The following is a 13,849-nucleotide window of genomic DNA, read 5'->3' as shown; positions in this document are numbered from 1 at the left end:
CTTCTTCTTACCAAGGGCTGTTTTTTTTGGTTGGGAAAAAATCGATAACTTTTACTACTTTTTTGCGATTTGGTTGTACGTTGAGTCTTTGTCAAATTGTTGTACGTATTCGTAAGCTACAGAGGTCTCTTTAAAATTGCAAAAGGTAAAGAACATTGGAATTAGAAACGAAAAATTAGAAAACGATTTTTGAATTCAAATCATTCGATTCACTCGATGAAGGTTCGTTTTACTCGGAAGACTAGTTTCAACAGATTGATTGAAACGGATTTTCATTTCTTCTTTCTGTAGTGAATTCGATATTGCCATTTACTGACTATAACGAATATATCAGTTCGATGTTGTAAAATCCAATGATTAACAAAACTAACGTGAGATAAAAAAATGCTACAGTAATTTGATAGGAAATAGACTTTTGAATAAAATGACCTGCATCGACAGTGTGCAGATATTAGATTTTTGACCATTTTCAAGACATTTGAAACAAAGCATCGACATCTATAACCTTTTATTTACAATACCAGTATTTTTAATTTCTTTATTCTTATAAAGAGATCCTCGCAACAATACGAATACAAGAATTTGACCAAAGCACAATGTACGACTGTCTCGTAATAAAATTAACGAAAAATGTCGATCTTCAGCCAGCCAATCCCCTGATAAGAATCGGTTTTCTTCCACTCAGTTTTTAATATCTGAACATTCAAGCATTGGCCTGGTGCGGTAATATTGCATCGTCAAATTTCCTCTCCACTTTATACAAAATCCCGTGCGAAATTGTTGCATGATCCTTATCGTTATACGCGTACCTCGTTTCACTAGTTAATCAAGCTCGTTGATTACGCGACGTCGGTTATCCCTCGTTCACGATAATCGAGGCAAGTGACGTTACAGATATGAGATACACATATGTACATATATAAATGCGTGTATGAGAGAGAAAAAAAAAGAAAAAAAAAAAAGAAAAACTATAAATGCAAGGAAGAAAGGGGGGTAAATTACTTAATACTCGAGGGCACGGTCCGAAGATGCCCGGTGGCGTTGGGCACGGACCACCCAGGAGGTGATTGCCATGGAGATGGCACGCGGTGTTCAGCTCGAGTACGTGATCGCGGACCTTAACAAACCGCGACCTGGTGCAATTCCGGGGTGCAGTTTATACCGTATTATAGTGTGGCATGTACGTTAGGTACTGCACTTTAAACCGCATACCCGCGAGATTCGTGAAGGGCGAAGATTTCAATTTCGCGACGAAAGACGTCGATTTTCGTCATTTTTTACACGCATCGAAACGCAAGGATTATTTATACGGCATTGTACCCTACGCGTACGAATAATTGATTTATTCATTGTTATATAAAAAAATGAATGTTTTATTTTCAAATGACATTTATGTTTACAGACAGGTATGGTATCTGCATCCGGTACAAGAATGTCGCGCGGAGATGAGACGAAGGTGGTAGGCGTCTCCATTAGACGACCTAACTGTAGGTATGTAAGATACGGGAATTTAATATGCAGTGAATAATTAATTAGTATACGTCAAGTAAGACGCGAGCGACTTAATTACGACCATAGCATATAGGTATACGCGCAAGGTGTATGATGCATAAAACGAATCCACCCCGAGGTATGAAATTATTATTCTCTAAATATTACACCGCCGAGTATTATAATTATCCTTCGTATGATGGTATCACAGCAATGATAGTTATTGCAATAATTAAATTTAATTAATCTCCATCATTTATCCTGTACAACGAAGTTCGGTGGCCAATTTTCAGAATTGCGTTTTTGATTTGAGTTTAGTAATCGTGTACTGAATTTGAACCGCAGATATTGCACACGAGTGAAAAAGGTATGTCGCCTATTCGGTTTCATGCTGTTGATCCATTTTGTCTTTTTATTTCCTGGTATTTATCAAGTGCATCGTGCGACGTGGCTAATTTGCATAGCGGATTATCGACCACGCGGTAAATCATATCGAGCCGGATTGGCGATGAGGTGAAACTGCCGGAAGCCTGATGCAAGCGTGCGCGTATATACCGTACATATGCCTACATGTGGACCGTATATACGTGACTCTTTTACCGCTGACAACTTGAATTTAACGCCAGTTAATACCAGATTCGACGATTTTTTTTTCTACGCAAAAGGTAAGAATTTTCGAACGCTATGCATCTACGTTTAAAAATTTTTCTTTCCTGTACTTTTGTCTACATCGTGCTGGCCCAGATTCCTGATTATTTAATAAACGTAAAACACGGCCGTGTGCCAAGTCATATAATTTAGAGCGAGAAAGCAATTAGAGAGATAAATTTGCTGATTAATTTCCACAGCACAGCTAAGCGCCTGACCTAATACCCGCAGCTTAAGTGATAAATACAACAGGGCGCGTATAATGCATGTAAGTTTAAAGGTGTGCGATCGTTTTCTCTCTCTCTCTCTCTCTCTCTGTATCACTTGCTCTCGTTATTTTTTCTTCTTCTCCGTTTCTGTATATAATATATCGTTCCTTCTTCCGCTCGACGGTCCATGAAGGTGCGTGAATGCAGCGTGCTCAAACAAGAGATTACCAACCTACAGGTCTAATCGTTACAAGCTTTACATCGCGCCTATCAAAAGCTGCACATCACGTTGTTACCGAACACGCGCGAAGACACACGAGGCTAAATATAAATCGTGAAGATTTTAGAAGAGAGAAAAAAATATAAGGAATTTTTTTAGAAATTTAAAAGATAAAAACAAAATATGGTACAAGAATAAGAAAAACTCATGCAACAGCTGCAGCACCTACCAAATACTTATTATGGAAAGTTGCAGGTATAAGATTTTGCAATTATTCACACTCTGCATTCAGATTTTTAAGCTGATAATCCAAAGTAGATCTACAATCAAAGTTTCGTAATTCGACCGAATTCAGAATTTTTTTTTTGAATTTTGTTCCTCTCCTGATGTAATTCGATCACAATCAAATAATGAGTATAAAAAGTGCGATAAGGAAGAAACAAGACCACTTGACTATAGTTAATTGCAATTAATTGATTACGGAACTTTTATCTCGAGTCATGCTATTCCCAACGATTAGATTGCACGCACGTGGATACAGTATCGATAATTAAGTATATAAAACTCTTCGTCTTCTCACGCGGAGTTAATTTATTCGATATAATTGCGGTTTAGGTGCACCGCGCGGATTCAATTAGGCGTTAACTAGGTGTTTCACACCTGGTATAATAATCATTTGGCTTATATTATCATTAAATGCGTGCCTGAGTGTTTGTGCGTGGGTCTGTTTGTGTCGGGTGATATATAACCGGAACAAACTCCAACTACGGTACATTATATACGCTGATACCGCTGCAGCGTAGAAACTGAGATCGGCTTGGCTACGGGGCTCAAGTCGTAACACTAACTTGATCGAAGATAAATGCCGGTTTAATTGTAAGTGTACGTTACGTTACAGGTATATATTTATTAGTTACTAGCGCGAGAGTTACTGCAGGAATTTGACCTCAATTGTGATGCGTTTTATTTTTTTATTTTCAGAAATTGCCCTGCCATAGCGAAATCAATTGCAAGTTGATAAATTTGTGTAAACTTTTTCCGTAGAAGGTGAAACGAATATGTTTGAGAAACAATTTCGAATAGTTTCGAGAAGTTTTATCTTTATGGTTCCATTCTTATCGTCTAATTGTTTCCTGCCGTCAAATAAGATTGCAAATAGCTTAGAAAAATATTTTAATTGGTTGCGACGAGAGAAAAGAAAAAAGGGTAACTTATCGCAAGCCTTGTTGAATAATCAAATCATACAAGATTTCTCCGTGTGAAAAATAACTTCCGTGTTTTGGTGATATCTTTCTTTTCTCTCTCTTCTTAGTCTCGTACTCTCGTTAAATACGATCAATTCCATGCATAACGTAATAAAAGAGGTCAAAGTTGACCTTAAACAGTTTACTAATGAACAAAAAAGTTGTACATAACGTCGCAGCCTTGATAAGAAATCAAAATCAGAGAAGATATATCGCACATTGAAGCCTGGCGCAATGAAATAAGCCCTGCTCTGAATTTTATGACAAAGTATAAATCTATTCACGATTTCTTTTTCCCATTTCCTCAGATAAAGCTTTTACCCCTTTTTTCCCTGAATCATGATAGACGATGAACATTCTTATATTTTATATTGACGCAGATATATGTATAAAACACTTTCGGTGAATAAATATTTCTATACAGCGAAATGGCGTTTCAAATAGAATTTCTCGTAATTTCCGTCTTGTCGTGTAGCCGGTGAATTGTTATCCCGCGCATAAGTTTAACTCGGCGAGGTCGTTAGGCGCGAGAATCGCGTGCCTGCAGAGCGGTACGGTGACTAGAAAAAAGAAAGATTCTCAAACGCCTTCGTATCTCACGTTGGACAGCGTCGATTGTCGACGATGATAATCCGATATAGGAATTCGCGACTTCTGCTATCCCGGGGCAATAAACTTCCGCCACACCAGAAAGCTCCGGTTACTTAAGGCGCGCCCCGAGTATCGAAGTCGATTTTACTTAAACAGCAAAAATTTTCCCTTGACGGGAAACACGAGATTATCGACCCAAGTTTCTAATGGGACTGCGCGATTACCCGATTCATCGTAGACATCGATTAATTGTTTTGGTCAATAATTGATTGACCGTTTTCATAATATAATATAATTTCCGGTGATAGTTTATTTTTATCAATCGATCAATCGGACGTTTCAATAATTGTGTTTTCGATTAATCGCTTCTTCGATAAACCAATTATTCGACCCTTTTAATTATTCTTTCGTTTCGTTCCGATTAATCGGTTAATCAACTGCTTCAAATAATCGCATTTCGATTCATCGATAAATCGAATCTCTCAAACCGCTCAATCCACTCTCTCAATCAATAATTTTTTCGATTCATCGATTAATCCGTCTTTCGACCTAATAGTTTTTCGATTAATCGTTCAACCTATCCCCCGACCTGACCTGTTTCCGATTGGTCGATGTCTATCGTAAGGAGGAGAAGCGAAAAAACGGTATACCGCAAAAATCTAGAGAGAATGAGGCCCCCTTTCCGAACAATTGTAAATCCGTTGCGTGTATTCACTTACCCAGACAGCCCTCCGCGTTGAGTCCGTAATGATCGAAATCGCAGCGGTCGCAGAGTTGGCCGGCAGCACCTTGGAGACATTGACACTGACCGGTAACAGCATCGCATTCGATTCTGGCCGCTCCCTCTCCGCAATTGCACTCGACGCAGCCAGCGGTAACGTTTCCAAAGCCCTCGATGCACCTCGAGCAAGTTCTCCCGATGAACAAAGGCTTGCAGAGACACTGCCCGTCGTCGGAGTCGCAGTGAAGGGACAAACTTCCCAAGGGATCACAGTCGCAGGCTTGAAAACAAGAAAGGGATAAGATATTACATTTTCGAAAATGTGGATAAAGAAACTGAGATAAAGATTTGACATCAAGTTAATTTTAATTTTTTAAATCAATTGCAAGTAAATTCTCACCGCTGCAATTCGGCTCCAACGGATCTCCGTAGTGCATTTTTTTGCATCTGTCGCATTTCCACCCTTCCGTATTTCCGCGGCATTCCAGACACCTTCCTGTCTCTTGATCGCACACGCCTCCGTTGCAGGAACATGGCTCGCAGATTTTTCCTGGGATTGTTGGCGATCCAAAGTATCCGACGTCGCAGCTGTATTGGAACAATTAAACAACGTGGAGAGTGACAAATCTGATTTAATTTACTCCTTTACATCCTTATTTAAATGTCAAACTTTTTCCTTTGTGGTAAAACGGTGTTGAAAATAAATTTAATTTCCAAATATACGATATATTTACCAGAAATACGACGAATCAATGGAAAAAAAACTACGAATCAGCACATAGAAAATAAAAATGGCACATTTTTTTCTATTGTTTCACATTATAATATAACGATTAAAGAATAATTTCCTTCAAACTTTCTAGATCAAATAATAAATCAGTTTCATTCAATGATGCATCGTGATTGATTTTTATTTTATTCACCTTTCGCAGTGATCGCCGGTGTATCCCTTTGGGCACTGAGTGCAAACGTATCCGCCGTTCGGATTGTCCGGGTCTTCAAGTTGGCAACTGGGGCTAAAGTTATTTGACTCGACGCCAAGAGGGCACGAGCACTTCTTGCAATCGTCAGACGTTCCTTGGCTAGGATCACCGTAGTATCCTGCTGCACAACGGTCACACTTTGGACCCACTGTATTGTGTTCACAGACCTGAGGAACGATCGTATGAATCAGAATTTTCAAACCCTCACGATAACGATCGATAAAACATATTTAAATTCCTTTCGACAAATAGCAACGTTGAATACAGTTGATTAGCTCGTCATGAAACTAGCAGATCTCATTGAGTATTTACAATTTTTTTTTTTGCTTTCTGATACAGTTTCTATATGATTTTGAATTTAAAAACTGGTAATTCTTATTTTTTGTTTTTATGTTTTTATGTCTTAGAGTGAAATTAGATCGGTAGGAATAATTAACAAACGTACTGATATGAAAAATTTTTATTATTGTCAAAAATTAAAAGTCCATTTCAACTGTCTATTACAATTTCAAGTTAGCAACGGTAGGAGGACGTGGAAAACGCGATCTATATTATTCTCAGCGATCAATTGCCGTCTTGCGTGAATTGACCGGCCTTCGGTAAGGTAGACTCTTGGAAAGTCAGCTGGCAAGTTACCGACTGACGTCGTGATTTGCAACAAGTGAAAAGGGTTTGCCTTAAACAATACACGAAAAAATCACCGAATCTACTTTTTACTTTTGAAAAACCATGATGGTGTTGTTATAGTTATGTAGTCAAAATAAATTCAAAGATATTTCATGTGAAACTTGGAAGGTAACTCGAGGTTCGAATTCAAAACGGTTCGTCTGCCGGAACGGGTAAATCAGGTTTATTCCTTTTCCGTTTCTTTCTGTTTCACTCGGTGCAACTCGTTTTGCCGGGTAACTTTTGGAACATGAGTAATTTAATGAGACTTCTTGAAAGTGAAAAAAAAAAAATGCAAAATTGGGATAACAATGAAATTATGAACAATAATAAATAATCGAACGAATAAAAGTATAGATCAAATCATGAACTTTGCCAGTTTTAAAATTCTCTAATTCACTGAGAAATCGCTACCGACAATTTTGTTGGTATTACACTACCAAGAAATCAACTACCTGCTGTTTGCTTCGTTCGTTAACGAAATCAAACTTGAAAAGGAATTAGAAAATACGCAAGAAAAAAAAAGGAAATGCAGAAAAAAATATATGCATCAATTGTCGAGAACGTTTTTTCATGACTTTCGTCAACCTTTCGAAACGAAAATATTTAAAAAACAAAAGTGAACGGGCAATAAATATATAGATGAATAAATGAGCAAACAAACAACAACAATAACGAATCACTCACCCCACATTCACCCATGCGAAGATCGCAGGTGGCGGCGTGACCGTTGCAATCGCACTTGACGCACTTTTCAGATCGATCCCGATGATCGGAAGCGTTGGCAGGTTCGCTTACGTAGCCCCAAGCGCACCTTTCGCAGGATAATCCTGCATACCCTGCAGGACAATTGCACATTTCGACAAGAGTGCTGTCCTCGTTATCAGCCGAAGAATCGCTGAGTTCCGCCGTTGTGAGTATCACCTCGGAAAGTCTGCAGTGAGCGAATTCGTCCAAGAACAAAGGCATATGCGTATGATGAAAAACGGAGAAGATTCGGGGGTGTTAGGGAGGCCAGGATGTAAAACAATACCCACCGTCCCTCGATTTGCTCCGTGTGATATCGCGCCCTTATCATAACTCGCTCAAGGTTCGCCAATACTCGAAGCATCTGAGACCTTGTCACCGGATCACCGCGATATTCGGTCTTCCTCAATCTGTGGGGTATGTTGTTGCGAACTTCTTCCTTGACGTGGTACCAACCCCGTTCGCCAAGAGGCACCGATATCATCGCATCCTGACCCGAGTACCGCTCTTCTCCGTAAGCAATTTGCATTCCGTTACCACCCTGATGTCCAATTGCGGGATAGGAAGAAATTATTGGAAAAGGAACACGTGATAGACGTATAGTTCGTTCTTTCTTCTCATAGCATGAAAGACAAGAAGGATGAAAAATTTTTCTCCCATACTTACGATCAGGATAACGTCCGGCTCGATAGTCGGTTTGCCGCTGCTATCACCGCGCATCACGATCCAGGTAACAGTGAAGGTGATATTGCTGCCGTAAGACGTGAGTCTATTACCTCCATACACCTTCGGCGCCAACCAGTAAGGAGTGTAATCTAGACTCGAGGGATCAAAGACCAGAGAACCGCTTTCCGGCTCTATTTCCGGGAAAACAACACGCGATGCGTTCATGTCGCTGACCAGCCAACCCTCGCGTGTTGATAGCTATAATTGTCAAGGTGATAGTCAGAACTGATTCGCACATGGTAAAATACGAAAAAAGATTAAGATCTCCACCGCGAAATTGATCAGGCTTCGATTCCGATATTCACGAGTATGATATCCATTCCCCGATGAAGATCATGAGGGATGAAATGATGAAACAAAAAAATACATGTATAATATACATATATATATATATATATAATTCACCATGCCGAATGTCAATCTTGCGTCAGAGCATTCTCGAGTGAGGCCGGAGCAAACGCATGGAAGACAACCGTCCTCGTTTTCACGCGTCAGAGCGAAGTACCCGGGTTTGCAAAAACTGCAAAATTCCCTAGCGACGTTCGCCTTGCATAGGCAATCGCCCTCGCAATCGTGGGATGGAAGAACGCCGCGTGAGTCGCAAGGGCAAGGCATGCAGTCCGGAAATTGACGGTACCCGGCGGCACACTGGTCACACTTGTACCCCGAGTATCCAGGCTTGCACTCGCAGGCACCTGCTACCTGATAAGCAGACCATAAGAGTTTTCGGTCAGTAATAAAAGTATAACACCGAGAAAAATTTTATTTGTTACAGTAGCTAGATGAATTCAGTAAAACAGGTATCGTTAAAAAAACTGTTTGAATATTGTTGGAATTACGAAAAACGAGGTACGCCAAACCATTTTGCGGAATTGTCAATCCTTTTTTGGTTATTGCAACGCAAAATCACTTTGTTCAGTTTACTCTACTTTTTTAGTTAAACAAGGCTTTAACGTCAATTTATTGTTGCACAAGCATTAAAATTTTCCCAACAGTTACAAGAAAATATAGTAACAATGATTATAATGGAAAGAATAATAACGGATACTAGACTTTCTGGTAACGGCAACAAAACTAATTTTCATTTTCTACGTGGAACTATATTTTTCGATTGTGGTAAAAAATAAAAATAGTTAAGGACTGAGCGGTAACCGGAACTAAAAATAAAAATTTCTCTCGGTGAAGGTACCTTGCCGATGCGCGTGAAGGAGTCGTCGGGTGTGCAGAATCCTGTGCTTCCGCGGAGGTCGCAAGTGCATGGAAGGCAGGGCTCAGAGGCGTTGGGGAGGATTCCGTTGGGTCTGTAGTAGCCGACTTGACACTTCTCGCAGTTTATTCCTGTCGTGTGTTCCTGATGAGAGTGATAGAGAGAGAGAGAAAGAGGGAAAAGAAAGTGTTTCGTGTAATTAGGGGAACTCGGGGCAACGCGATGTCCTCTCTGTTGTTATTGCATTATAATTAAACAGGCGTATTGCCACGGCGTTGAGTCATCTTTTTGCGGTGAGTGTACGGTTGCCAAAATATTAATCCATCGCCGTACTTCTAATTGCAGAGCAATCTTCATTATTTCGAGGTTCTGCGTTTGTAACTTTTACTGTACGCAGCACCGAAAGCGGAAATTTACGGGGTGTGCGCTATAAGATGATTTTAAGGATGGATCGGCAGTTGAGAAATAGGGAAAAAATTGCTTCAAAAATTTACAGGACAATGTTATTTGCACCGTTCATATAGGAAACACGAATAAAACAGCGTCTCTACTGTGAGACAGGAATAATCAGGAGCTAATTAAATAGCACAAGCTAAAAAGTCGACGATTTGGGGAAAAGTTTTATAACTGAAACGTTTCAAATAATAAAACTTCGGTGCGTTTCGTACTATTCTTCAGTTTTTGAGCTCATTGTCAGTTTGATCGCTGAGCGGATTCCCACAAACTGTGAGAAAAACTTCTCAAACTACATCTGAGGATCTGAATGGTGAGCAAAATAAACCCAAAAATATTAGAACCAGCTGAAAAACACCAGAGTTTAATTATATCGGACATTAATTCTAGTCGTAAAACCTTTTCCCGAATCGTTCATCATTTTTAGTTTTCGTTATTCAAATTTTCGCCGATTTATTTATGTAACGCATATCGAAAATTTTCCCCACGACTTTTCTCTTTTCATAATTTTGGAGTCCGATTTGTCCCTGATACTTTCAGCCAACAACCCTGAGGTACAGTAATCAAAACGCAACCATAGCTCCGCCAGAGGTTCGTATTGCCCCGGCTTCCCCTGCTTGCAACGATTTCTCAATTTGACAGTTAAAAACTACCGGCAGACATCGGTGCTACGTAGTTGAAGAAGGGATAATTACCGTGCAGTTTAGGCATACGCCTCCGCCCCGGTACTTGTCACGGATATCGAGAGAGGACCTTTGATTAGCTACTTCTGGATCGTACATACAGGCCGTCGCGTGACCGTGGCAATTGCATTTCTCACAGTGAAACCCTCTTCCACTTGTACCCGGCCTCCAAGGTACTTGGTTATAAATCGGGCAGCATTTGTTGCATCGTTCGCCGCACGTGTGACGTTCACATTCGCATTCCTGGCGCTGAAAACCGATCACAAGTTCACGGTGAAAATCATCGTTTGTAGATACTCTGAAAGCCAGTCTTTCAGAATTCGACGAGGTAAACTATTACATACAAGATGCTGGTGCTCGAGCTGTAAATTCACGCTACATAATTATAGTTCCACCTCACCCGAAGCAAAACTTCTCCAAGTGTCGTATGTTTTATATTTTCAGCAGTTGATTTTCGAGTTTTTGAAATTTCGTGTATGGAACCTTCTAAAGTATCAAATATTTTCGTTTCGTTTAGTTTCCGGACTATATGCATGTACCGTGAAGTAACCGTTCAGTTATAAAGTTGATCTTATAGAATTCTGATTGCGTTATAGCGTGAACCACGTTCTTCAAAGTTCGTTTCAAGGTATAGGATTTGTTTAAATTTCTCTGACGCTGTTGTACAGTTTAGAATGACGTATCCTAAAACTGCAGCCATTAAAGCAAGCCTGGATTGGAAGGTCCCCGGCATCTGCGTGTGGCTTTTGTGGTCGAAGAAACGTTAAACTCTATAAGCAAACCGCCAAGAACAGCAAAAGAAAAATTTACATCCTCTCATAATAAATCGGAACGTTCTAAGAATAATTTTTATTTCCACCACCGTCTTATACCGAATATCGCAGCTTGCATTGTGGTTACGGATATTTGGCTGCTACCAATGGGCGCAGTTTCGGTATTGCACTCCATGCCACAAATGGCCACTCAGCACGACAGAGAAGGGTTATGTTGCCGGTAAATTTTACAGTAACCACAAATCTTCATGTTAAAAAAATATGTTCGAAGGAAATCAAGATTTCCTCGTTCTACTAACGGTTTCGGAATTTCAATCAAATAAGTGCTTGTATACCTGATTCTTCATTCATCGGTTTGTACTCAAAGTTTTTAAACAAATTCGTTGTTTACGAGGATCGGATAATTTGTGTAGAAATAGTCCAATCAACAATTGCTTGCGATGCACTTGGAGCATGCTTCGAAAAATCTTATCGTGAAGACCAGATAAGAAAAAAAAAACAGTTGAATAAAAATAATAGAGGGGACGAAGTCTCGAATTCCCCAACGTAATTCAGTCGTTTATACAACGTCTCGTCTGCGGTCTGAAGTTTGCGGTTAGAGGGTTAATACCGATCACCGTGGTTCGATTCTACAGCGGAGATGATTATTCTCCTCGAGATTTTCATATAATGCGCGTCGTTATACCTTATACGTACATCGAACGTAATATATGACGAAGATTTCGCACGATATGTGTATCGGAAAATAAAATTATGCAGAGGCGTGCATAAATATTCACGTTGAATCGAATTCCGCGCAGCGGCATCAGCGATCGTTTCTAAGCGCTTTTTAGACCGAAGATCGGCTCTTGAGCTTCGGGCGCAAAAGGCGATGATCCACGAAGATACGCTCCGGATTATAATCGACTTTTGGCGACGCGACCGGTAATTGAACGATTTTTTGGCCGTACAATGGGTTTGGAGATCATCGACTCTTCTTTTCGGCCCTCTTTTGAATCGAATAATATATCCTCCTAAGAGCATAGGGCGCATTTCGATCTCACCTCGGCACAGAGGAGTGTCAACGAGCAGCTCAAACATCTCGATATTATGGCTCAATCACAACGAATGAGTGACAATTTAATTTAAGGTGACAAACTCTGCCGAATGGAGAAAATAGAATCAGGACTCATCGATTCGATCAAATTGTTGTCACTTTTTTAACTGTTTGATATTTTTCACCATAAATCACTCCTTTTTTTTCGAAATTCTATTCAATAAAGGGAATAGATTTTTTCAAGAAATGAAATAGGAATGAAAAATTTGCACATTTTCTTAAATCTGAAATTGTCAATTCACGCAGCTGTAATAAAGTCAAGATTTTTATACCGTAAATTGAACTGTAAATTGGCACTAGAATTACATATTTATACCATAACCGATATTGTCGAATTGTTTTTAAATTTACATGTAAACTTTGGGCCGTTCTCCATTGAGGCAATTGGAGTTTTTTCCAATCCAATCCGAAACGCAAACTTTTACCATTGATCATAAACAAGGATCAAAGAATTGCTCATTTAATCGAGTATCAAGTCCTTGCATTAAGATTTTTCCATCGAAATAAAAATTCCATCGCTATTTATTTTCTTCGTGAGTATTATCAAAGAACGCGATTCGTTTGGTTTTCGCAAAGCGGCGCAGCTGCGAATCGCAAGCCGACACGAAGCGAAACGTACTGCAGAGGAATCGGCCAAAGAACTGGTAGGAATTAGACCGATTCGGTTGGGACCACTTTAGTGTCTTATTCGGTCTGCGTACCCGCATATAAGGGGCGGAACGGTGTCATCGAAAAATGCGATGCTAACTAATTGCTTTATTATACGTTTTACTTGAGCAGAAGCGGCGAATACATCTCGCATCCTCCAAAATTTATGACGGTGGTTTCTCGAAATCTCAGGAAAAGAAATTCAGACTTTTAAGTTTGTACTCAATTTTTGTGAGCGTACATGACATTCGAATCTGGTTATAACTTATACCAAATTTAGCGGTACGGTAAATAACATGGTAAATTTTATTACTTTCTATGCATTTCATGCTTGATGGTAAAATAAAATTTCAAATCATCGATACAAATGTTATAAATCATTTCCAACTCACCCTATGATGGACGCTGTAGCGACATTGAGAAGCGTGACCAGAACAAAGACAGTGTCCACCGATGTTGATCTCCTTGATAGAATAAAAGCCCCTCCGTTTATCGACGATTGTTTCGCCCATTGGCCTCAATCCCTGAAATCTTAGCCGGACGAACCGAGCTTGCGTGAACTCTTCGAGCTCTGAACTGTGGTTCAGAGCGCCAGGCCGACCGTTTATGAGATACGTGTGAATCTGAGAATTTGCAAGAAAACACACAGGATTGATGAAATCATAGATGAATACGCGGCAGGGAGAGTAGATGAAAAATTTGGATCCTTGACATTCTTTTCTCGTAGAGTCAAACCTGAGCAG

The 13,849-nt window shown here is 39.8% G+C and overlaps 1 protein-coding gene across 1 annotated transcript in view; it reads right to left on the bottom strand.

Moving 5' to 3' along the window:
- The window catches only part of wb (wing blister), a 155,955-nt gene that overhangs the window by 33,245 nt on the left and 108,861 nt on the right, over window positions 1–13,849 (bottom strand). Inside the window, exons 8-17 of the mRNA XM_046613508.2 lie at window positions 13,499–13,729; window positions 10,602–10,838; window positions 9,436–9,597; window positions 8,652–8,948; window positions 8,187–8,444; window positions 7,811–8,061; window positions 7,461–7,707; window positions 6,048–6,274; window positions 5,525–5,712; window positions 5,123–5,404 (exon numbers count right to left, since the gene is read on the bottom strand). Coding sequence (XP_046469464.1) covers window positions 5,123–5,404; window positions 5,525–5,712; window positions 6,048–6,274; window positions 7,461–7,707; window positions 7,811–8,061; window positions 8,187–8,444; window positions 8,652–8,948; window positions 9,436–9,597; window positions 10,602–10,838; window positions 13,499–13,729 — 2,380 coding nt within the window. The remainder of the gene's footprint in view (window positions 1–5,122; window positions 5,405–5,524; window positions 5,713–6,047; window positions 6,275–7,460; window positions 7,708–7,810; window positions 8,062–8,186; window positions 8,445–8,651; window positions 8,949–9,435; window positions 9,598–10,601; window positions 10,839–13,498; window positions 13,730–13,849) is intronic.

Source organism: Neodiprion pinetum, chromosome 2 (assembly GCF_021155775.2).
Source record: "Neodiprion pinetum isolate iyNeoPine1 chromosome 2, iyNeoPine1.2, whole genome shotgun sequence".
In the NCBI taxonomy this organism is placed as follows: Eukaryota; Metazoa; Arthropoda; class Insecta; order Hymenoptera; family Diprionidae; genus Neodiprion; species Neodiprion pinetum.
Note: the sequence above shows the minus strand (reverse complement) of the source record. Positions and strands in the feature narration are given on the sequence as shown.